The 24,032-nt window shown below is 41.3% G+C and overlaps 1 protein-coding gene across 1 annotated transcript in view; it reads left to right on the forward strand.

Moving 5' to 3' along the window:
* Window positions 1-610: 610 nt before the first annotated feature.
* ENPP1 (ectonucleotide pyrophosphatase/phosphodiesterase 1) overlaps window positions 611-24,032 on the forward strand; it is a 53,278-nt gene continuing 29,856 nt past the window's right edge. The window contains exons 1-5 of the mRNA XM_063390024.1: window positions 611-1,424; window positions 16,622-16,694; window positions 18,118-18,234; window positions 21,109-21,234; window positions 21,407-21,467. Coding sequence (XP_063246094.1) covers window positions 1,239-1,424; window positions 16,622-16,694; window positions 18,118-18,234; window positions 21,109-21,234; window positions 21,407-21,467 — 563 coding nt within the window. The 5' untranslated portion in view covers window positions 611-1,238. The remainder of the gene's footprint in view (window positions 1,425-16,621; window positions 16,695-18,117; window positions 18,235-21,108; window positions 21,235-21,406; window positions 21,468-24,032) is intronic.

Consider the following 24,032-nt stretch of genomic DNA (forward strand, 5'->3'; position numbering starts at 1 on the left):
GAAGTGACACCTAAGAGACAGATGGTGCCAATTCCAATAAAAGCCCGTGAAGGGCACCAAACATGGTTTTCACCCCAACAACACCAGCCCTCTCAACAGGGCCTGGCTTGGGGGCAGTGAGCCCAAAGTCACAAAATCAGAGAATATGTTGAGTTGGAAGGGACGCACAAGGATCATCAAGTCCAACTCCTGACCTGGCACAGGACCATCCCCAACAGTCACACCATGTGCCTGACAGCATTGTCCAAGTGCTTCTTGAACTCTGTCAGGCTTCATGCTGTGACCACTGCCCTGGGCAGCCTGTTCCAGTGCCCAACCTCTGTGTGAAGAATCTTTTCCTCATATCCAGGAAAGATACCTAAACCTCCCCTGACACAACTTCAGGCCCTTCCTTTGAGTCCTGTCGCTGGTCACCACAGAGAAAAGACCAGTGCCTGCCTCTTCTCCTCACGAGGATGTTGTAAACTGGGATGAGGTTTCCCCTCGGTCCCCTCTTCTCGTGGCTGAACAGGTCAGACCACCCCAAAGGAGTCGCAATGTCCCCTGGGCGATGCAGCCCCTTCTGCGCTGCGCCCCGGTGTGCGGGCACTCGGCCGGCCTGATGCCCCGCCGGGGGTTTCCGTGGGCATCCCGCAGGCACTCATGGACGGGAGAGGAAAGCCTCCTCGGGAAGGGGCGAAGAACTGCGGGCAGGGACGGAAGGAAGCACCTTGCCAGCAGCGCTCTGGGTGCAAAGGCGCACCGGGGGCTGGCTGCGTGCCTCTGGCAGCGCCGGGAGCGGCACCGGGACCCGCTCCCGCGCACACCTGCGCCACCGCGGCCGGGCGGCTCCGGGGAAAGCCGCGCCACCGCCACCGCCTCCGCCCGGGGATCGGGCAGCGGAAACTTTCCCCGCGCTCCCTCGCAAACACCGCCCGGCGCCCTCCCCCGGACGCTCTTTGGGAGCAGCGCGGTGTCCCCCGGCCCGCACCGCCTCGCTGCCCTGCCCTGCCCGCACGGAGGGGCGGCCGCGGCCCGCCCTCACCTGCAGGGTGATCGGAAAGCGGGGCTGGCCGAGCCGGGGTGGCCGCGCTGGGCGGGCTGGCAGGCAGGGAAGGAGAGGGACATCCCGCTCCTTCCTCCGCGCCGCCGGCGGCCGGGAGCGGGGGCCGCGGGTGTCCGCGCTGCGGGCGGGGCGGGGCGGGCCCGGGATATTAATAGCCGTGTCCGGGCGGGCGCAGGGCAGAGCCGCGGGGAGCATGCAGGGGAACGGGCAGCAAGCGGGCAAGGGCCACGAGGGCCACCTGGACGGGGTGGGGGCGGCTGACGGCGGGCTGCAGGCTGCGGCTGTGCCCATGCTGCCGGCCATGGAGGTGGCCGAGGAGCCGGAGAAGCCTCCGGGCGGCAAGAGCAAGGATCCCAACACCTACAAAGTGCTCTCCCTGGTAAGGGCCGCGGGGCCGGGCGGACCGAGCCGGGCGTGTCGCGGCGCCGGCGGGAGCGAGGGCAGCGGTGCGGCTGGCGCAGGTGCTTCGCCCGGCTCCAGGCTTCGGGAGGTGGGAGACGAGCCCGTGGCGGGACCTCAGAAGCCTCTCAGCGGTGCTGGAAGAGGGTGACTGCCTTCGGCAGCACGGGCTCCTCGGTGTGCCCGGGGCAGCAGAGCCACGGGACGCTCCGCTTCGGGAGTCAGCCTCGGGCAGGAGAGTGGCGCTTGCACATAGACAGCGACCTGCCTCAGAGAGGGATTCGTAACTCATGGTTTATTTTACTCTTTTGACCGTCCTCAATGTTTAATCTTTCAAATTTTTTTTGTGGTGTCAGTGGTTGTCTTGTCTTCTTCCATCGTGTGGTTTAAGCTGTTTGTTGTAGGGGGGACACGAGGGCAGACAAAACCAGTTTAAAATAGGAAAATATGGCTGGAAAAGCTAAAAAGAGGTCAAGAGCCGAAAGGACAGAGGAAGTGTGAAAACTTGCCTTTCTCTGAATTTGAGCTACCGTGGGTTGAAAGTTTGTCTCCAAGTACTGCTGGGAGGCACTTTTGGCACTTTTTCAGAAGCCCCAGCAGCCAAAGCCATTGTTAGCAGGTAGATCACTTTCCAGTTTTAGCCACGCTGCTGTATTATAATTATCCTCCCCATAGAGACGTGAAAGTAAGACATTCCAAACTGCCTGCAGTAATCATTATGAGGCTAAAATCATTATCAAGATGAAGGAATCGTGATGTTCTTAGAAGGAAGCTTTAGTGGAACTGCAGTAGACTTCACTACATATGTATGCATAAGTAATCCTCTTTCAATACACTGAAGCATAAGGGTCAAGGTGCCTGTCCAAATTTACTGATATCTTTGTAATCTGGTTACTGTTTCAAGTGACTCATCCTCCCATATCGTTGTGACTACAGGTTGGTCATACTCTCTTACATAGCAGGTGGTAAATTATGTTTCTAAGTTTGTCAGAATGTTATAAAAAAAAAAAAGAAAATTCATGCAAAGGTCTATGGCAGTTTCCATGCAGAAGCTTTTTGGGCACCTTTTCTGATGAAATGTCCCCTTAAATAAAGGTTGTGGTTAGTAGCTTGTTTCATTACTTCATTGTCTTCTGAGGAGGTTAAGGCTGTGCCTTAAAAGCCACTGCAGTTGGATGGTGAAAACAGCTCAGCTCTTTTCAGGCTTAGAAATTAGATACTAGCAGTGAGAAATAGTCTATTCAAACCTGATGTTGTTGCCCTGAGCTTTTTAGGCTCTAAGACAACAAAAGTATTAGAGATCTGTAGCCACTTAGAGATCAAAGTTCAGCACAAGTTAGTGCTTGCAATTACTTATTCTTCTGAATGAAGTCCTTATTTTCCAGATGCCATTCATTGAGAACTGGCAAAAGTTTCCTCCTGTACTGACTAAAGTGTCAGAGTGAAATATGTCATCTATACAGAAATAATTTAAGAATTCTAAATATATATAGCCATGCATTATTTTTTGGGGGGGCTGCAAACACTGAGATAATGTAGGATATTCAGTGAGAACTTGGAAAACTTTCTAAATACTGCAGGTGATACTGATGATACTGGATCAATCCAAAACAAGAATGTATTTAACCAAAAGATGTTAGAAAGTAGAAACTGGAGTTGGAAATGCAAGTTTGTTCTTTCTCAGAAGCCAATGTATTTATAAAGCATTGATGATATCCAAATGTAATAAGCGAGTAAACTTACCTGCTTGGTGTTTTATAGCAGTGTGAAACTATTAAAGTGTCCAGATGTCGGTAAATTTCATTTGCCTGCACTTATCCTAGCTGTATGTGCTATTGCTTCCTTTATTTGTGTAGATAAAAAAACCCCCCACAACTGCTTTCAAGTGAGCTTATGCTGACATTTTCTAAAAACTCATGAATGTATTTCTGCTGATTAGGGAATACTAGAATCACTCCTCTTATTTTTCTGGAACGCTCAGACTGGTCTGTATACTCTTCCTTCACATGTGCCTGCCACCTGCAGATGTCTGTGCAGTTTGTGAACATGACCTCAGCATTCCCAGATTTGTTCATGGGTCAATCTTGCCCCATTACAGAGCAGCTGTTGCTACTACACAGGGACGATTCTACAAATAGTGGGACAGGCCCACAGGTGTTTACTAACCTGTAGTGCTTCCCTAAGCACCTAAAGCACACCTTTTCATTTATTGTCTTGCCAGTTTTCTGAGCTGAAACTTCTGTCCCTCAAAGCCCAGTGAGCTGTCTGTCTGTAGTCTCTCCAGGCTGTTGTGTGAGTGAGCAGTATGCTGCTTCCCAAGAGCAGCATAACCTTTGCTTATGTCTGAGGTTTTCTATCCCCACTTGCCAGGAACTCAGGCATTGCATTTTGGTCTGATTCATTCATTCCATTAAAATAATTTTTTCCATGCCAGTTGAAGAGCTGAAACATTGAGAGAAATAAAATTAATAGCATAAGAGAATGTTTCTTTTCAACAGCTTCAGACTTTTTGTCAGAACTGGAAAACTCATTTAAACTGACACTTTTGTTAGAAAAATTCTTAAGGAGTTTTTGCAGCTTGAGAATTTCTAAGTATAAAAAAATTACCAAAAAATTCCAGGTAAGGTCCTGACTGAGACATTGGAAGTGTGTAACTCAAGCATTTTAGAGTGTATAAAGATAATAAACTGAATTTTTAAAAAAGGGCTGTGGAATAAACTTAATAATTTTTTAGTCTGTAAGGTTTTTTTCCCCTTTTTTTCATTAAGGCTGTCCAGTCTTTTTTTATTGGTTTGGTTTTATTTTTAGAGGCATGTCCCAAAAACTAAACAACTGCCAACTATGGACAAGAGATTGAACTGAAAACCTCTTCAAGTCTCTTCTAACCTTATCATATAGTAGAAGGGTTTGGGTCTGAAGAGATCCTTAAAGATCAGCCAGTTTCAACCCCTCTATCATGGGTAGGGACACCTTCACTAAACCAGGTTGCTCAAAGCCCATCTAATCTGGCCCTGGACACTTGCAGGGATGGGTCATCCACAGATTCTCTGGGTCATCTTTTCAAGAGTCTTGCCACCCTTACAGTAAATAATTTCTTCTTAATATCCAATATAAATATACCTTCTTTCAGTTTAAAGCCATTTTCCCTTGTCCTATCCCTACATGCTCTTGTAACAAGTCCCTCTCCAGCTTTTTCATAGGTCCCTTCAGGTACTGGAAGGTGCTGTAAGGTCTTCCCAGGGCTTTCTCTTCTTCAGGTTGAATACCCCCAACTCTGCCCACCTATCTTCACTGAAGAGTGGTCTACCCCTCTGCTAATCTTTGTGGCCCTCCTCTGGATCTGCTTCAAGAAGCCTTAAGAATCCCTCTTATGTTGAGGGCCCCCGAGCTGGATGCAGCACTCCAGCTGGAATCTCACAAGGGCACAGTAGAGGGGCAGATTCACCTCCCTTGCCCTGCTGGTCACGCTGCTTTTAGTACAGCCCAGGATGCAGCTGGCCTTCTGGGCTGTGAGTGCACACTGACAGCCTGTGCCCAGCGTTTCATCCACCAGCACCCCCAAGTCCTTCTCTGCAGGGCTGCTCTCAAACAATTCTCTGCCCAGTCTATATTTGTGCCTGGGATTGTCCTGACCCTCCTGCAGGACCACACGCTCGGCCTTTGCACAGTCCCACCTCTCAAGCTTGCCCAGGCCCCCCTGGAGGGAATCCCTTCCCTCCAGCCTGTTGACTGCACCACACAGCTTGGTGTCATTGGCAAACTTGCTGAGGGTGCCTTGATCCTGCTGTCCATGTCACTGACAAAATGTTACACAGTGCTGGTCTCCATGCTGACCCTGGGGAAGGCCACTCTCCACTGGCACATCCAGCCTCTGAACACAGTTCAGAGCCAATTCCCTGTCCACTGAATGGTCCCTCTGTCAAATCCATGTCTCTCCAGTACAGAGACCAGAATGTCATGCAGAGCATGCCAAGTCCTTTGCACAAGTCCAGGTAGATGATTTCAGTTTCTATTCCCTCTTCCACCACTGCTGTAATCCCATTTTAGAAGGCCATCTAATTTGTCAGACACAATTGGCCTTTAGGGAAACCGTGTTAGCTGTCACCTATCACCTTCTTATTTTTCATGTGCCATAGCATAGTTTTCAGGAACATCTGCTCCATGATTCTATAAATCTGATTTCAGTCATTCATTGGTTGCTATGTTAAGCTTTTTATGAATCATAAACCCCCGTTTATCATAAATAAATGAGACAATCTCTACCTGAGGGAGAGTTTCTGTTGTCAGTTCATATCTGCCATTGCTGCAGTCAGGGTAACTATAGAAAAAAAGATCCATTGGATGTCAAGATATTCTATATGAGTCCTGAAAGTCTCTATGAAGTCTATATGAAGTCCTGTTCACCACTTCATTTGAAAATAACCCACAGCTGCTGACTTTGTGCTCAGGCAGGGAAAGACTGGTGTGCTATGTCAGGATTTTGGAGACAACCGTAGGTTTATCTGGTTTTGTTGCTTGGTTTCTTTTTTCTCCTTCACATAGATGAAGATGTGGGAACAACCTTACCTTAGAAAGTTGTTTGGAAGATCGTATTTCTATTTGGTTGTTTTCATGCTGGTGGTTTTCCTCCTAAAGACGTTTGAAGGTGCCCAAACATTTGTATAGATTAATAGTTGAAGAAGAAATTAATAATGCATATCTATATTATTTTTTCCATAAAAATGGCAGAATATGTATTTTATTACCCAAACCTTGTAATTTGGACCATGGTTATTGACTTCAGCTGACTCCAGTGGGCATTTTTATGGGTATCAGTCAGTTCTCACACACTGGATTGAAGGATGCTGTTGTCTGAATCTGAGAGGCCTGGATGCCATGTTCAGTCTTTAGTCTGTTTTTTGGCCCTCAGCAAACCATTCCATTTCAGCTTTTTTTGTATGATTTTGCTTTATGGTCCTTGTAATTTTTTTCTTTGTTTTTCAGTAGGGAAAAGTGGCCCTTGCTGAAATTACTTGCTCCTGTGACAGTGCTGGACTGAGCTTAGATGGGACTTCTGAGATCCAAGAAACACTAACAGTAGAGACTAACAGTAATATTACAGTTGCTGTTGGGTGATTTAATTTCTTTGGCATTAAACATCCTCTGGTGAACTATGAAGTAAAGAATGATGGTGATAGGATTGCCATATTTTTAATAGACTTTGAACTACTTTCAGTTTAGAAATATTAAGCGTTCTTGTCTAATCTCCAATATCTTAATAATTTGTAGGAAAATCTCTTCCAATGTTGGGAAACAAGGGTGTTTTACAACTGTCTTCTGCCAATGTTACAGCTCCCAGTTTCCATGGTGACTTGGTTTTAAGTCTGAACACATGGTGTTTGACAAAACATTTTTTAAATTGTGCTTGCTGTTGATATTGCTTAAAAACATTAATAATAATAAAATGGTAACTGTACATACAAAAATAAAGACATTGATGTGATCAATTTAAGCCATCAAAAGAAAGTTTGGGGTTTGATGAATTTAAAAATCATTATAGTTAAATGTTTCTCTTCAGGCTACTCATTTTTAGGGAAGACTTTGCAAATAATTCTCATTATATGCAGGGAAATTAAACCCAAAATTTCTTTATTGTCCCTCATGTGGGGATTTTCATGCTGGTATTGAAGAAAAAAATAATAATCTTGCTCCTATGTAAATAAAAAATAAGATATTTTAGCTATGAAGGGCTCCCAGGTTAACTTGTATTCTTGATTTATTTACACTTTGTAGAGCTAGTTGGCATATCCTAGCCTAAAAGGCAGAAGCTGATATGAAGTAAAAAATATTGTCTGAAGAAAGACTTGCAGGAATTGAGTCTTTCCATCTGATTGAAGATTTTTAAGTATAGAAAAAAAACCCAAATCAAACAACAGTCAACACAAACAAATACCAACTGAGGAACAGCAAAACCAAAACAACAACAGAGGAAAACAGCTCCCCAAATTCCACTTTCATAAAAATCTTCACAAAGAAAGAGTAGAGAACATCTTCATTAAAAACTGTACTCAGCATTCAGTTTAAATTTTATTGCCCAACTAGGTTGAATTTGGATACACAAACATTTGGATGATTGTGATTTGGCTAAGCAAACTTCAGCTTGCTTGCAGCTGGGTAGTTTAGATATGGCTTTTAGCATCAATAAAACAGCATGGAGGTGAGGCTACCAGATACTCTCTTCTGTAGCGGAATTGGAGGATTGAAGCCATCCAGGAGGTTTCAGCCAGCCCTTGGAGTGCAGTGGAAATGGATGCTTCTGGCTGCCATTTTTTTGCACTCCAGCTGGAGTGCAAATCTTGGGACAGGCTGAGGCACACCTAGCTGTGTGACTGGTGCATCTGTCGATGCTGCTGGCTGGTTGCCTGCCTGGAAGCAGCCTGGTTGGCCTAGGAATGGCGTGTGGAATATCTGCTGATAGATTAGGCTGCGCTGTGCTGCAGCTGCGGTCCGGTCAGGCAAAACAGGCGGATGGAGTTGTGATTGCTGTGGTGTGCTCAGACTTACTGCCCCAGCATTCACTCAGTCTACGCCTTAGGATTCCCATTACGGTTCTTTAATTTTGCAGCAGTGTTTGCAAATCTTTGTCTACCTGTCAGGCACCAGGTGAAGGCAGGTCATGCTGAAAGAGAAGTAAAACTGTACCCAGCATGGGCGGTGCCCTCACTGGAAAGGGACGCTCTCACTGTACGTGAGCAAGGTGAGCACAGTGGATTTGGGGACACCAACCAGGTTCAGCCAGTAGTCTCATTGCCAGGTGAGTATATAATGGTAAGACAGGTCCAAGGCAAGGGAAGGCAGGCCGGTGAGTTTGGGTGAACAGAATAAATGGCCGGAATGGACTTGGCTGCAGTGTGGCCACATTCTAGACAGGGAACAGAGGCAAAACTGGCTAAAACAAGGGGAGAGTGGCTCTTCTGAGGCTTTCTCTAGCTTTTTGTTGAAGAGCTCTCTTGAAGACTGGTCAAGATCTCCCAAACAGTGCTATCAATAACTGAACCAATACTGGAGAACTGGCCCCAAGCACAGGCAGCCAAATTCCTGGGAGGAGGGAGGGTGCTTTTGTTCTCAACACCTTCATATAGTTCTGCAAAACTAGGATACTAAAATAATGAAGAACATGTTAATATTTTAAGTGGATAGGCTTTCTGTAGTAATAATTTTATCTTGAATTCAGAACAGCTTTGTTACTGTGCTAAAACTTGGATTTCAGGCAAGGCCAAAGATGCAAAAACTATACAAGGCTTCCAACTCCTGCTCTTCAAAAATTTTCCTTTGCATTTTTTTTCTAGTATCACTGGAATTACACAGAGTGAATTGTTCTGGTTTGACTTGCAGTGGAAGCTGTGTTATTGTTGCATCTGGCTGAAAGGAAGAGCAGAGTAAATAAAGGCTTTGAAAACATCAAAGGTGTGAAAGAGTTTCTCACCTTGGGGCTGATATTAGAAATGAATATATTTGCAAGCATCATGATAGAATGACTGTGACTATATGCTATGATAGAATTTGTCAATGTGCTGCATCATGACAGGGTACCATTTGAATGGAAAAAGTAGTAGATGTGATTTTAAGAAAAGCAAATTTATAATGTTCCATATTGGAATGATATTTTAAAATTGTTTTGATATATTTCCTGACCTCTTTTCAAAAAACATTTTCTGCATTGAAAAGCAAAAAGTACTTTTCTGCACAGGTATTGCACAAGTCACCTGTATAAAGAGTTTCCTGTAAGTGTGTTTATAAGGCAACAGTAGATTTTATTGTAAATGGGATGTGATGGAGGACAAAGAAAAGTAGTATAAATAATGACTTTTTGCAAACAAAATGTTTATTGTTTGACGCAATAAGTTAGCCAAGGCCAAAAGGAAGTATTAAGAAAAAATGAACTATTTGCATTTCTGAAGAAATTCCGTGAGCATAGCCTTGTCCCAGTTCTGCTGTGTAATGACATATAGGCAAATCAACCTATATAAATGCTTTCTAATGTATTAGTATGTGGGTACAAGTTTGTGTTAAACACTGGTTGCTTTTGTTCCTAGAATAACAAAAATATATATTATTGTTATAATAGCTACTTCAAGAAAATCTATAATCCCGCCTGGCTATGTCTATTTCATTTTGCTGTTTAACTCTGGTTAATGGGCCAGTTCTTGAACCTTCTTCTGGCTCAAATATATTTCCATGTTGTGAGGTATCAAAATTTGATAGTCTGCCTTTTGTTTTTTGGCGGGCTTTATTCAAAAGGTGGTAAATAATGACCTCTTTGTCAGCCCTGGTCTTTGTTTTGGGTAAAATGGCCAAAGGATTCAGGGCTGAAGATGAGTCTGTGGTTGATATCAGCGCACTTAGTAAAGACCTGTAAGGAATAACTGAAATTATTTGACTTGATCTTAAAGGTATTTTCCAGCCTAAATGATTCTATGAAACCTGATTTGTCTTACCTCCTTCTCATACTGCTTGTGGTTCTGCAATTTTTTGACACTCCTTATAGTCTTGGTGTTTAACAGCATTTCTTCACTTATTCTTTAAGGTTATTTTGTCTTCCTGTGGAAGTTAATATTGCTTTCATAACTGCACTAGTAACAATATCTGCCAAAGAAAAATGGATGTGAATATAGGTTTACTTGGTATATTTGGTGGTATAATCAATACCCTGTAGACGCCACCCTCTCTGCACACTGTTCTTGTCACAACTCTCAAGACAGTAATCTAAACTGGAACTTTAAGCTTTGGCTTTATTCTTGACAAGGGACTTCTGGAGTAGGAAGGGTGTGAAGGTAGCTCAAGGCCATATTTTCAGATTCAATTTTGCTTTTATTTATGAGTCAAGTGCAACTTGTTTGGAAAACAATTTTTTGTTGGCATAATTACTGATAGTTTCTTTCCTTTCTATGCAGTCATGCATTCGTATGTGGTTGCCACTAAAGTGGATCACATGAGGTGAGGTTTGCTCTGTGTTCTTAGTCTGCTGTGTTGAATAAAAGAACTTTGTATAAAAGCACAGTATTTACTTTTTTCTCATAGAATGAGTTTTCAGTCCTGTTTTCCTTAGGATTTTGCAAAAATCTACTTGCTGATTAAATAGCAGAGTCAGCTGCTATTTGCTTTTTGAACCAGAAGTTTTATTTCCCTTTCTTTTTGGCTAGCATATTGTTGCACTTTAATTTCTCTCTAATTTCTCCCATGATGTTAAGTGCAGTGAAAAAAGTAACAGCTGGGGTAAAGCTTTGATAACAACAAGCGCTAATGACTTCCAGGAGAGTATGTACCTACACAGTTGGGCAAGCAACAAATAAGAAAAATATTTTAGATTCCATCTGACCAACTGACAGATACTAACAGTTCTGTCTTTTAGTATCTTTTTGGTAAAAAAACAAATGCTTGAATAGTTTTGGGAGGTGTTTAGAGAGCTGTAGTGTGATGATATCTTCTGCTGATAATTCTCTGCTGAGTGAAGAGTTATCACTCTTTTGGTGAGCTCTATGAAGGCTTTTATAATACCTTCCAGTTGCTCAATCTACCTTTAAAACATTCTTATCCTCTGAATGACCTTTGGTTGCAATAGTACATAACAGTCTTGAGAACATTCAATAGAAAGAATGAGAGTAGACGTCCTCTGTGCTTCTTTGAGAAGAAAACCAATAATGCCTGTGCTTTTTCATAGTAAATCTTTTTAGCTCTGGAAGAGTTTTGGGTGTTATCTCCAGTATTTTCATCCACTGACTTCAGAATTATTTAGTCACCTCCAGTGTTTTACCACAGCCAGGACCTGAGAACCTCAGTGACTCTCCTCCTGCTGGCCTCTACGAGTGGAATGTAGATCAACAGAAGCAAGTCTCTGAAGGCCATAAAAATATTTACAAATGTGGAAAGAAGAGATGACTGGTGCAAGAAGGAGGTGGTGCACTTGATTCAGTGCTGATTTGCCTTTTTTTTTTTTTAGATGATTTGCTAAATTGTTACTTAAGTAGCTGTGCTGGTGTGAATGAAGTATCTACCTCTTTTCAGTTTATTAAACTTGATTAAGTAACCCCTGTTTTTGAATAAAACTGAGCTGTTGGCAGGGGGATTATGCTAGTTTAAAAATAATTTTTACAAGCATGAGTAAGTGTTCCACTACCCCGGCAAGTGTAGATAAGTGTAGTATTTTTTTTTCCTTTATACAGTATTCTGTCTGCATTTTTAATGGTGCCCTTTTAGAGTCAGAAGGTGACACTGTTCTTGCTTGAAATTCATTATTTATTATTGTGTTCTTTACACTTGTGCAGGTGAAATTCTTTCTCAAAGATATTTTAGTGTTGAGGTCCAGGTCAGTAATCATCTATTCTAGGTGCACAAAACAGTGAAAACAGCATGCCTTTCACAGACCCCAGTGGTTTTGGAAAATTCCATGGCTTTTCTTAATACTGGCATGACAGACCCTGTCTAGACATCCTCCCCTCATGGATACATATGACACAACTGTGAGAACTAATCGTAGAGATTAGAATGGAAAAACATTATTTTGCATGGTTTTCTTGATAATTGCATAGTTCTTAATGGATGTGTCTTAAACCTTGGAGTGACAAGTTTTGTTGGCCATGGAATACCAGGAATGAAGGAAGGGAGATGGAAAGAAACTGGGTACACGGCAGGCAAAGAGTGGGGAAGATCAACACAGAAATAAATGTAATTCAGAATGATAATTCCTTAACAGAATTCTTTCTGTACCAGTGCATTCTTTGCCAAAGAAAATACAGAACAAAGGAGGGGAGAGGTGGACAGAGCTAGAGAAGAATGATGAGGAAGGGACAGTAGTATTAACTCTGTAAAGGAGAACAAAATATGATAGGAAAGGTGGCAGTAGCTAAGGCCAGTGAGAGATTTCTTTGTGTGTCAGTGAGACCTGTACAGCTGAGGAGTCTCTTTGGGATCAGGTGTGTGCAGCCTGCATGCTTGCTGGCTCTGACCCTTCCAGCAGCTCCCCAAAATCACTGCTCAGAAATTCTCTTCAGCTGCAGTTCTAGAGATGAGTGAGGAAAAGGACTCTCTTCTGTAACTATGCTATCATATTTCCCTTTATTCAGCTCAAAATAAAAGGCTTTTGAAATAAAAGGCTTTTGAAATGTTCTCAGGATTGCAGTTTTCCAGATTTTCAACCACCTATTCCTAACCATTATAATTGTTAGCAAAGCAAAGATTTTATTGCTTCCTCCCACGTAAAGGAAGCAATGATGGGACAGAGATTCATCCCTAGATGACAATGTTTTTGTGATTCCAAAACAAACTTTCTAAAAATTGTTTTTAAACCAAAAAATGACGCTTTCTCCTCTGCAGTTGTTACTGTGTTGTTTTAAAAACCTTTTCTGAGATGCTATATTAGAACTGAATCCGACAGCTTGTGCTAGCAGCCTCAGAAGATACAGATCAATGAAAGTTAATTTTCTACTTCTGCGTATTGCAAGGCCTGGTCCTTGAATTTTACTTGTCTTCCTACTAAATGCTGGATTCCCATATTCTTTCTTAATTCTTTTTCTCAATTCTTGCTTTCTCTTTTGAGTGGAAGAATATGGGTGAGAGAGAATAGGTAAGATTTCTTCCTATTGTTTAAAAAGGCAGATTAAGCCTTCAAGGCAGGCATTATGTTGACAGTGTGGTAATAGCTAGAGATTTGAATTTGGTGCTTGCTGCAGGATGCTAAGCAAGGTCTTTGTTAGTAAACAAGAATGCATGCACCTACTTGTCTCTCTGTGGATTAAAAAAATATATATAATCTTTATGTAGCCAGCTGCAGCATCCCCAGCCTGACCTACCTGTATGTAAAACAGATCAGGTAATATTAGTAACCTTCTTGCTGTGGTGAGGTTTCTTATAGAATCACCGAGTGGTTTGGGTTGGAAGGGACCTTAAACATCATCTAGTTCTAACCCCCTTGCCATGGACAAGGAACCTTCCACTAGGTTGCTCAAAGCTCTGTCCAACTTGATCTGGAACACTTCCAAGGATGGGGCATCCACAGCTTCTCTGGACAACAGAGATACGTTGCAGTATAGAAAGAAGCAAAGTAAACTAGTTCATCTTTAGCGTGCAGCAATGAGGTGCGTGAGTATCTTTAAAAATAGTCTGAATATTCTTCATTATCTACAGAGTTGATAATTTCAGGGCCTTTCCACTGGCCATAGGTCAATACTGGTATAACACCTCTTGCTGTGCCTAGCCAGGACTGCTGCTGCTGCTGGCCAGTATTAGCTGCTTCTTATTGTTCCAGCAGAACATTTTGCCATTTGTGTGGATAATGTCCATGTGACTGAAGTCATTCAGGCTCAAGATAAAGCTTCAATTCAAAGCCTTAAACACTAAGCTGCAATTGCATGGGGTTCCACTGGGTTAGATTTGGCTGTCCCAGAACACTGACAAATGCTTAATGTGTAAACTTGCTGTTTTTATAGCACTTCTTTATTAAGTGTTAAAGAAGGAAAGAAGTAGGAAAACAAAAAGGAGGTGGAAGCTTTAGTGTCTTGCAGTAAAATATTTTTAAGACAGAAACTTAGGCTAGTGGGACTAAGGTTAAGAAAACACAGGATTTAATGTAGTGAGTCGAGTTTCAAGATCTTAATTTACAGTTGCATTTAGTATTGCATTTTGTAGTATTTTGTACCCAAAGAGTACTCATGTGCCTCAGTGAACATAATCCTTTTGTTTTTGCTTATTGGAATTATGTTCATAGAAGCGTAAAACTGACAACCTGGAATACAGTACAAAACTGTGATTTTGTTACATTTGGTGCCAAAATCACAGAAATTATTTGTGAGAATTTTAGCAAAATTTTACCAGTTTTAGGTTGAGAAGTATTATAGTGCTGTCGCTTTGGAATGGGTTTTATGTAGATTTCTTTTTTGCATTAATTTGGTGTCATGATTAAATTCCTGCATTACCTATACTGAAGCTCCATGAGGGAATATTAATAGTCTGTTTAGTGGCACTGCAATGTGTTTTCTGTAGAAGGATCCATAGGTCATAGGTCTAGGTAGCTACTTGAAGATACAGGAATAAAGCTGTTATGGGTAGCCATGGGTTTTGCTTGTTTTAAAGCATGTTTGCATTTACATCTCAGAGGACATTCTACTCCTTGATCTTAGTAGCAGGGCCTGGTGAGAGCAGAGAAGCAAGAAATCTTCACCTTGAAATAAAATGTTCTCAACCTGGCTTTTAAAAAATAAATGAATCCATTTGTAATTTAATAATAATAATAACAATAACAGTAATAGTAAGGGTAAATAAAAGGACAATAACAGGTCTTGCCCTCTCCACTGATTTTGCTGGGGCTTTGACATCTTGCATTTGAAGTGTCACCTACCTCCCTGTGCCCTTATCTAGGGGGTATTTTATATGAGGGAGTTTAAAAGTCCGGAACAATTTACACTGAAGATAACATTGTTGATACTGATGTAACAGAAAGTGTTGATGCTGCATGTGTTAGCACTCTGATTCAAAAAAAAAAAAAAAAAAAAAAAAAAAAAGAGAAAAATACAAAGCTCTGTACTTGTGTTCATTCTTGATAGCTGGTTTTAATAGCTACTTGCATCTTTCTGTAAGTTATTTCATATCCAGGTGAAGAGATGATGCTAGATTTTTTCCCCCTTCAATCTCTTATTTTCCTTCTTTCTCTGTCAATTCAAAGACTGAAATTGAAGTGAAAAAGTGCTTATTTATATGCTATACATGATGTTGAATAAAATTCAGAATTCTAAGCCACAGCTTCATCATGTCTGGTATATTGTTCAATATTTAAATGAATGGTATATATGTAATATTTTTATTTGGATTAATTTAGTTTTTGATAATTTGAATTCAAAAATTCACAGTAATATCTGAATCCTAATGCTACTTATTCCAGAAATTGGTTTCTAACAGTCTTTATTAATTGCTTAGTTAACAGAATTGCAGCTGTAGACTGTAGAGTTGTTAAAAACAATACAAATAGTTTTTTGTTACTGAAATGCTCATGGTATTTAAAAAAAATAAACTTGAGAAATAATTAGGTGCATTTTTAAATGGGAGGAATTTTTGCCATATCACAATATATTCAGGCATCCTACTTAAGGCTGACTCAGCAGAATTTGCTGATGGGAAAGGAGAAAAAAGGGACAGAATTGTGTAGCTATTCTGTGAAGTTATTGAAGTATTGCTTCAATGTGATTTTTCCACAGAAAACAGTGACTGGGAAGGTGATATGTATTTTTCCCTACCCAGATCTCCCCAAATTCTTTTTTATAATAAAGTCTACATTATTGCAGCATCTTCTGTTTTCAGGACCTCTGACAAAGTTACATTCTACACTTACATAGAATAGCTGTTGTAACTGCATTGTTGACTTCTCTTTAATTACTATATAAGCACTGATAGTATGTATACTTTTTCTAAAGAGTTTGTGGAATAAATCCCATACTTAATGAGGTTAAAAGCAATCTGTCTCTGCATTTGAGTAGTCATTAAATCCTGCTGTAACATGCTAGACAAGGATAACACAGTGCTTGTTCAGTAACTTGAGTGCATCCAGAATCCAAAATGAGCGCAGCCATAGTTTCTGGTCAGTGCAAGACACTGTGGTCAGTCGTGATGTGACATCCCACAGTTGCTTACCATGGTGTGGACCCAGATCTAGTATGAACTGGATACTAGGAAGTGGGAAAAGGTTTTCCTGCCTAAAATTATAGGTATCACTTAAGGACTATGCCTTCTGTTTGTAGTCTGTGGTTAATGGCAAAACTTCACCTTCTTAGAACAACATATGAGGAAGGAAGGAGTGGAGTAAAAGTTTTCTATAAAATGTGTAAGAAATAGAAATATATCATCATGAAAGAATGATATAAAAGAAATATAGAAAGACATGATGAAATATATGTCTATGCTAAAGGACTTGAGAGGAAATGATATACATAGTCCCAGTTGTGACAAACATGTTCATACACTGCTAATTAATTGCAAACAACATAACTACTTGTGGAAGTAAAAACTGCTGGTGAAAACAATGAAATCAGCCTCCAAATCAGCTTGTTTATGAATTTCAGTACAAATGTATAGCATTACAGAGAAAATGAGTGCTTTCAAAACCATTCAATGGTGATTTAATATTACTTTCTTTTCCTTCCTGTCCCACAGGTACTCTGTGTCTGCATATTAATGACAATCCTAGGATGCATATTTGGCCTGAAGCCTAGCTGTTCAAAAGATGGTAAATAGTATGTCTTTTATTTAGTGATATTACTAAACAATTCCTTTTTCTTTTTGTGAATTAATTTTCATATTATCAGAATGGCACCCTTCTCGCTGCATGAGGAGGATTGCATGCATTGCTTGAAGCAGTATCAGCAAGAGGGGAATAAAAATACCAGAAAATAAACCTCAGGTGTACTCAATAATTGTGTGTACTCCCTTGAGAGGCAAAGTGATCCTGGTACTCAGTGTCTGATCTGGCAGCTTCCATGTTTCCTAGCTGTCACTGTGGTGATGTCACATGGCTGGCTTTTTTCAGTTTACCATTAAAAAAACCCCAAAACGAACAACAAAACACAACAAGCTCTATTTCATGTTGTCCTGGAACATTTGTTTTTCATCTTTTCCAGTCAATTATGGAGGGGAAAAAAAGTTATTTTTTTACTGGTTAGAATTGTAGCCTGAAAACATTCCTGGTGGAATTCCTCTGTCTGTTTTCTGTCCCGAAAAATATGTGGTTTTTTCAATGGTGAAGTTTCTTCAGGTAGAAGGTTACGAAAGCCTTTTTTTTTTTAAAGAAATTAGGCTTCACTTTGGGAAGAACTATGAAGAATAATTTCAAATCTGAACATAAAATGATTTTTAACGGAAGTTCAGTATATAAAATTTCTGTTACAATGTATATAGGTTTTTTCTCATTTTATTACAGCTCTCCAGTATTGGTTCATTAATATCTCATTTTCCTAATATCATACACCTCAAGATTCTTCAGAAGAGGAGCCAAATGTTGGAGGATTTCCCCTCACTCCCTTCTGGTGATTGCTCAGGATTAGACTGTGTGACCAAATTCTTAAAAATTCTTAAGTTTTGTTAATCCTTCACATCACCAGTTTCTGGTTGGGAGTTGTTTGGTGGGGTTTTGGTTTTTTTTTTTTTTTTAATGATTATTCCCTTGCCCTCAGCAACCTCAGTCTAGTGGAAAAATGCTGTCTTTTTTCATATTTAAATTAAACAAAAAAATAAGCCAGTGAGCAGTATACTCAAATTTGTATCTCTTGTGTTTGCTTTGGAATAGCCCTCCTTATGTCTTGAGATCTTACATATTCTGGGTGACTGTACTCACATCTTCCTGTGACACAGAAAGACAAGGACAGTCACAACTAGCTCTTATTTCATTGGTTTCTGCCAATACTGAAATTGTTCCTGCTAAAAGAGAGCAGAACCCTTTGTTCAATACAATGAAAAAATAGTTTTGTTCAGTAAGAGGAAATAAGCATTTGGTTGGATCAAGACTTTCCTTTGGCTGTCTCTGTTTTTGCAGCCATCCTGTAAGTTGTGGAATGGCCAACTGTGTCATTTCACACGCTGACTGTATTAGTTTCTTCTGCACGCTGACTGATTTGGGCCCAGCCACTGACATCTAACACTATCCAATATTACAGTGAAAACCTGCAAAGGTCGCTGCTTTGAAAGGACCTTTGGAAGCTGCCGTTGTGATAAAGATTGTGTGAAGCTTGGAAACTGCTGCTTAGATTACCAGGAAACATGTATACAACCAGGTAAGGATGGAAAAAACCTGGGGGAGCAATCTCTCCTTTTCTTTGACAAGGGACAGCTCAGCGTGTGTGAGTACTGCTGTGGTCAGGACTTATTTCAGAAGGGCTGTGAATGCAAACTGGGGCTGCTGAACAGCAGAGGGGTTCAGATGCCCCTTTTATACTCTCTGTGTCGCATTCCTGGATGGAGTTGCAGCGGTGATGGTGGTACTGGGGACTCCTGTGGAAACACCAGGGCTCTGGTATAGCTGCTGTTTCACACAAACAAAGCTTGTATTTCACCCAGCTGGACTGCTGAGAAGCTGACATAGCCAGTAGGCTGGCTTTCCCATAGCTCTCCTGTGAGGAGAGAGGCTGCAGCAGACTGTGCTGCTGCCCTTCCCCTTGGAAGGAGGAGGAACAATGGCAACTCGAGGTCTTAGCCAGCTTTTTGTTTGCTGGTGGTGAGACAACAGTGACCGGTATTGTTCCTGGCAGCAGGGATGACTCCTACGTTCTTGGGCAAGCCTGGAATAGAAGTGCATTCTGCACATTGCGTTTGTCTGTCGTTGCCTGAGTGAAAAAGGGGAAGGACAGAGCAGCTCTGTGAAAGCTGCCATCTCTCCTTACCCAGCTGCTCAGGCCCTTGGCCTTGCTACTCCCCAGCCTGAGTGTGAAGCAAGGGTCATGAGCAGCAATCAAGGCAAGATGACAAAACAGATTGCACCGGAAAGGATTGCGAAATGAGAAGCAGCTGCCATGATTTGCCAGAAGGCAAAAGTCAAGTAGACAAACATGTGAAAAATACCTTGGAGAAATTTAACAGGGAAAGATGTTAGTGTGTGTAGAATACCAAGGACAGCACATGACTATTTTCTCTACTTTGGTTTTGCCTTTGTGCTTCAAAAGCAGCTTTCCTTTCAGATAACTTTTTTCTTCTCACTCTTCTTTACATACATTTGATTAATTTCTGGGTGAGACCCCACTGATACATTTAAAATTCCAATGTGGATTTTGAAAACCAAATAATTAAACTGAGCTCAGCTCCCTGCTTCAATGGACTGCTTATGAAAGGACAAGTTACACATACATAGTTGATGTATCCAGGTATATAGTCACATGGATTTTATTGTCTGGTTTTATTACATCACTCTCCCTGAGTATAAAGGTTCTTTAAAAACAAATGGAAGAGTCTGTCCTAGCACTAGGAATATGAATGAATTCATTGGTGATGATTTTTTTTTTTTAATTAGCCCTAACATCAGTGGAGAATCAAATTCTAGTTTCCCAGTACTATCATGTAGCTAGAACCATGATAAATTCTTCCCTGTCTCGTGGAAGTAAAGATCTATTTGATATTAGTGGAATTACTGAAGTACAGTAACTTGAAAGTGAGATTAACCTCCTGATAATGTTTTTAGGGATTTCTAATTGCTAATCGTGTATGAAAATCATTGAGTGTCCTCTGCTTAAACATTTAGACTTGGCTTCCATGTCTCTGTTAAGATCTTAAGTATTCACTCACCTGGTAAATTTGCTGGAGTTTATCCTTACTGAGTGTAAAGAATTTATTTGTGTTTATGACTGATAACAAACCATAGGATCACAGAATGTGCTGAGTTGGAAGGAACCCATCAGGATCATGAAGTCCAACTCCTGGCCCTGCACAGGAAACCCCAAGAGTCACACCATGTTCAAAAATGCATTTTGAACTCTGTCAGGCTTGGTGCTGTCACCACTTCTCTGAGGAGCCTTTTCCAATGCCCAGCCATCTTCCGGGTGAAAAATCTTTTCCAGATACTTAACCTAAAGCTCACCTGACTCAGCTTCATGCTTTTCCTTAAACCCTGTCACTGGTCACGAAAGGGAGGAGATTGGTACCTGCTTGTCTGTTTCTCCTCGTGAAAATGTTGAAGACTATAATGGGGCTTTTCCTCCATCTCCTCTTCTCCAGACTGAACAGACCAAGTGACCTCAGCTGCTCCTCATAAGGTTTCTCCTCCAGACCCTTCACCATCCTCATGGCCCTCCTTTGGGCACTCTCTAATAGTTTAATGTCTTTCTTATATGGTGGCACCCAAAACTGCCCCCAGCACTCGAGGTGAGGCTGCCCCAGCTCAGAGCAGAGCAGGACAATCCCCTCCCTTGCCTGGCTGGCCATGCTGTGCCCAATGCCCCCAGGACGTGGGTGGCCCTTCTGGCTGCCAGGGCACTGCTGGCTCATGTTCAACCCGGACATCCAGTTCTTCAAATGATACAATGTTCCATGTATACTGGAATGTGCCATTCGGAGAAACCAACATTGTTGTCTAATAAAATCAGCAGTGGAGCTGAAGTCAGTAGGTTTTCCTGTGAGCTGATGTATAGAATCTTAAATAGTGGCAGTGATGCCTATGCCTCAGAGGTGCTGAAAGAGGCTGGAGTGCCTGATGATGACTGCTGAAATCCACTGTGACTTCAAATGCAAGTCAGAATAAATTAATGCTGCTTAGTGTTTTCTAGAAATTTGAAATTCAGATGCATTTTTTTTTCTGGGGTAGTTTTTTAGGAACTTTTTTTATAGTATGAGCTTACCAGATTAAACCCACAAAAATCACCGTATTTCAGGAGATCAGTAAAACAGATTCTTTCTGATCTGTGATATTTATACCCATATGCTGCATGATTGTGTTCAGATGACTGTGCTCTTGGATATTTAGTCAGGGGTGTTTCTATTTCCTGAAGTGCCAAAGTTTGTGATACTATGCATGTATGAGATAATTCATTATCTCTATTACACCTGAGGACTATTTCTCAATGAGTAGAGATTTGAGACTGAACTTAACACTTGCTTTACTAGCTCTGGACTTAGAGCTGTATTAATCAGCGTGCTGTCCTTCTCTCTCACCTGTTTTTTAGCCCACATATGGACCTGCAATAAGTTCAGGTGTGGAGAAAAGAGGCGACCAGAATATCGTTGCTCCTGTTCAGATGATTGTGTGGAAAACAAAGATTGCTGTGTCAATTATCAAGCTGTTTGTAAAGGTAAATGCCATCAACAAATTACTGACATCTTTCATGCGTACCCATATTTGTATAAAAGGAGCAAGAACATAATAAGACTTTAAAAGCATCCAGTAAAATAAAAAAAAACCCTTGCATCTATCAGTAAGAATGTACTGTCTTAAAAAATAAAATTGCACTCATTTGTTTTAAGGAGAGGCAAGCTGGGTTGAAGAAGAATGTGAGAACATTACTGAACCTCAGTGTCCGAAAGGGTGAGGAAATTGTATATTTGCATAGCTCTGCTCTTTGCTTGTGTTTCATTTTTGAGACCATTTTCCCTGCTGTGCCTTCCTGGGACCTGCTTGCCTTTTACACACGCAGTGAAAGCAGCTACCAGGCAGAGATGAACACCTGTTCAGCCAGCATTTGGTGGTGCTTACTAACAGATCAGGTTGTTCTATCTCAGCACGTGCTTGACTTGCAAGATATGCCTGTTTCTCAACCCTGCTGGGTCTCACAGATGTGTGTGCCCTGGGCAAGTCTGCCTGGTTGCCAGCCATATTATTGACCTACATGTGCTACAATACCCATCATTCCAAATACTTTGGGACCCATCCAGCAATCTTACACCCCTAAGACTGTCTCCCTCCCCTGACTCTTTTAAAGACCTTTCCAATAGCTTGCATTTTCCAGCCTCAGGACTGCAAATTGTGGGCAGATCTCTGTTCCAGCTCCACCGGCACTGGGGCAAGACTGTTTGCAAGCTGTCTGAATTACTTTCTTCAAAAGGCGTAAAGTGCCATGGGATCCTTGTATTCTCTGGCTCAGCTCCACGCTGGGCCTGCTCCTGCAAGTTATGTATACACTGTATGAGGAATGACTCATGTGGTTTATGGCATCAGCACTCAGGACTGAATAGTACCGTAAAGCTCCCAGCCAGGAAAAAAAAATGCTTATATTACTTTAACTGTTTTTGCTGTGGGATCTTTTACCTAACTTTATCATTAAAGTTGACTATAAACTATGACTGTACAGCTACGCTCTCAATAGAAGTGACTTAAATTCTTGACTGATTTATGTTCCAGTAGTAAATACTTGCTAGACATGTTATGGAACAACTATGTTCTTGTCTGACAAATATCAAAAAATACAGACCTATTTTGATTTTAAAATTATAGTGAGATGGGATATTTCTAATAAAGTAAAACTATTTTGTTCTTAAGTCATTATTTTTTGACTTAAAGTATTTAAATCAAGCTGTATTTATTCACTGGTGCTATAATACTGTCAAACAAAATACATTTCCTTTTGAAATATTTCATACCAGTTGAGTACCCTTCATTCTGATTCAGAGAGCACTGACAGATGCTGACATGTCAGAACCTTCATCAGGTCAGGAACTGGAGCTTCTGTCCAGCTTGTACTCCAAGTCCCCAGCAGTCTCCTATGTAGGAAGGTGGTAGCCAGGTGGTTCTTGAAGGCTTTGTCCTTAACTTTTGTTCTGAGTTCAGGAGCCATTTGGGACTTTGTACTGGGAGCTGAGTCTAGGATGCTGATTTCTCTAAGGCAAGGTTAGGAAGCATTGCCCCCAAGAGTTTGGTAAACAAACAAGTGTCCTGTGCAGATCCACAGTTGACGATACTGACGCAAATGCTGTAGGCAACTCCTGTTGGTTAACTTGTTTTTAGGGTTTTGTGTTTGTTTTTCTTCTGTTCAGCTCATGAAAGGGATACATAGTTACTCCTCTAAAATTGTTATAATCCTGGTAAACCCCAAAATGTTGCAATAAAACCCAGCCCAGGAAAGGGTGATGTGTGGTCAAAGTTGAATCGAACAGTGTTGACTGAAGGCTCATCTTGGACTATTAGCACACAAGCCTCTCCCAAAATTAACAACTCTGTAAACACTTCTGCCTATGCTGTGTGGTAGGCAGGACTGCAGGTGAATTTAGTCACAGTGCTCATTTTGAGACTTCAGGATATCAGTTCTGATTCTGTGCATATTAATGCAGCATATTTTGTGCGTTCAGATTGCTGGTTTTATTCTATTTTAGTTTTAGCTAGGTTTTAGTTGTTCCTGTGGTGCAGAATAGACAAAAGATGACACAGCGTTCAATGAGGTGCTTAATCGGAGAAATCCCACTGATTTCAGTGAGACAGATCAACTGCTTAAAATTAAGTACACAAATAAGTCTTTCCAAAACTGCATTCTATGTTGTTTAATAGGGTTATAAAGTAAATAGGCTGTAAGATCTGAGGAGTGATATAGTCCTTCCCACTTTTCTAGGAGTGAAATCATACTCAGACAATTCAAATCTACTTAAGCAGTTTATCCTAGTAGTTACGTATATGGCTTTAATGATGACTTTTTGCTGTCTTTTTGTCTTCATGTCTTTTTCTGTATTTCAGGCCTATTTCTATTTGTTCTATCTTCATTGAGCTGTAAGACCATCTGATTACTTTCCTCTTTGCTGATCTCTCTTTTTATCTGTTGAGGCTTTCTGTACATTTAGTGGAAAATACAGCTTTTCTTCCTGTGCTTTATGGCTGTGTGAGAGCAGTAGTGTATGAGTGTGTGTGGGATAGGAAGTTTTCTATGTACAACATTAAGCTTTTCAAGGGAACCTTCTTTTCCTTCCTATTTTGTTTTCTTTCTCTTTAATTAGGGTCTAGCCTGCCTGCAGTGAGGGAGGTCAACCTGGCAATGTGTTCCATGGTTCTGGCCTCTTGATCCTCCAGACTGGTGAACCTACTAGACCACAGCAAGCCTGTGTTGCCTGCATAATGTTTGCATAGAAGCCAGTTTATAGGAGGGTATAATTGCTACTGCATTTCCTT

Source organism: Prinia subflava, chromosome 2 (genome assembly GCF_021018805.1).
Source record: "Prinia subflava isolate CZ2003 ecotype Zambia chromosome 2, Cam_Psub_1.2, whole genome shotgun sequence".
NCBI lineage: Eukaryota > Metazoa > Chordata > Aves > Passeriformes > Cisticolidae > Prinia > Prinia subflava.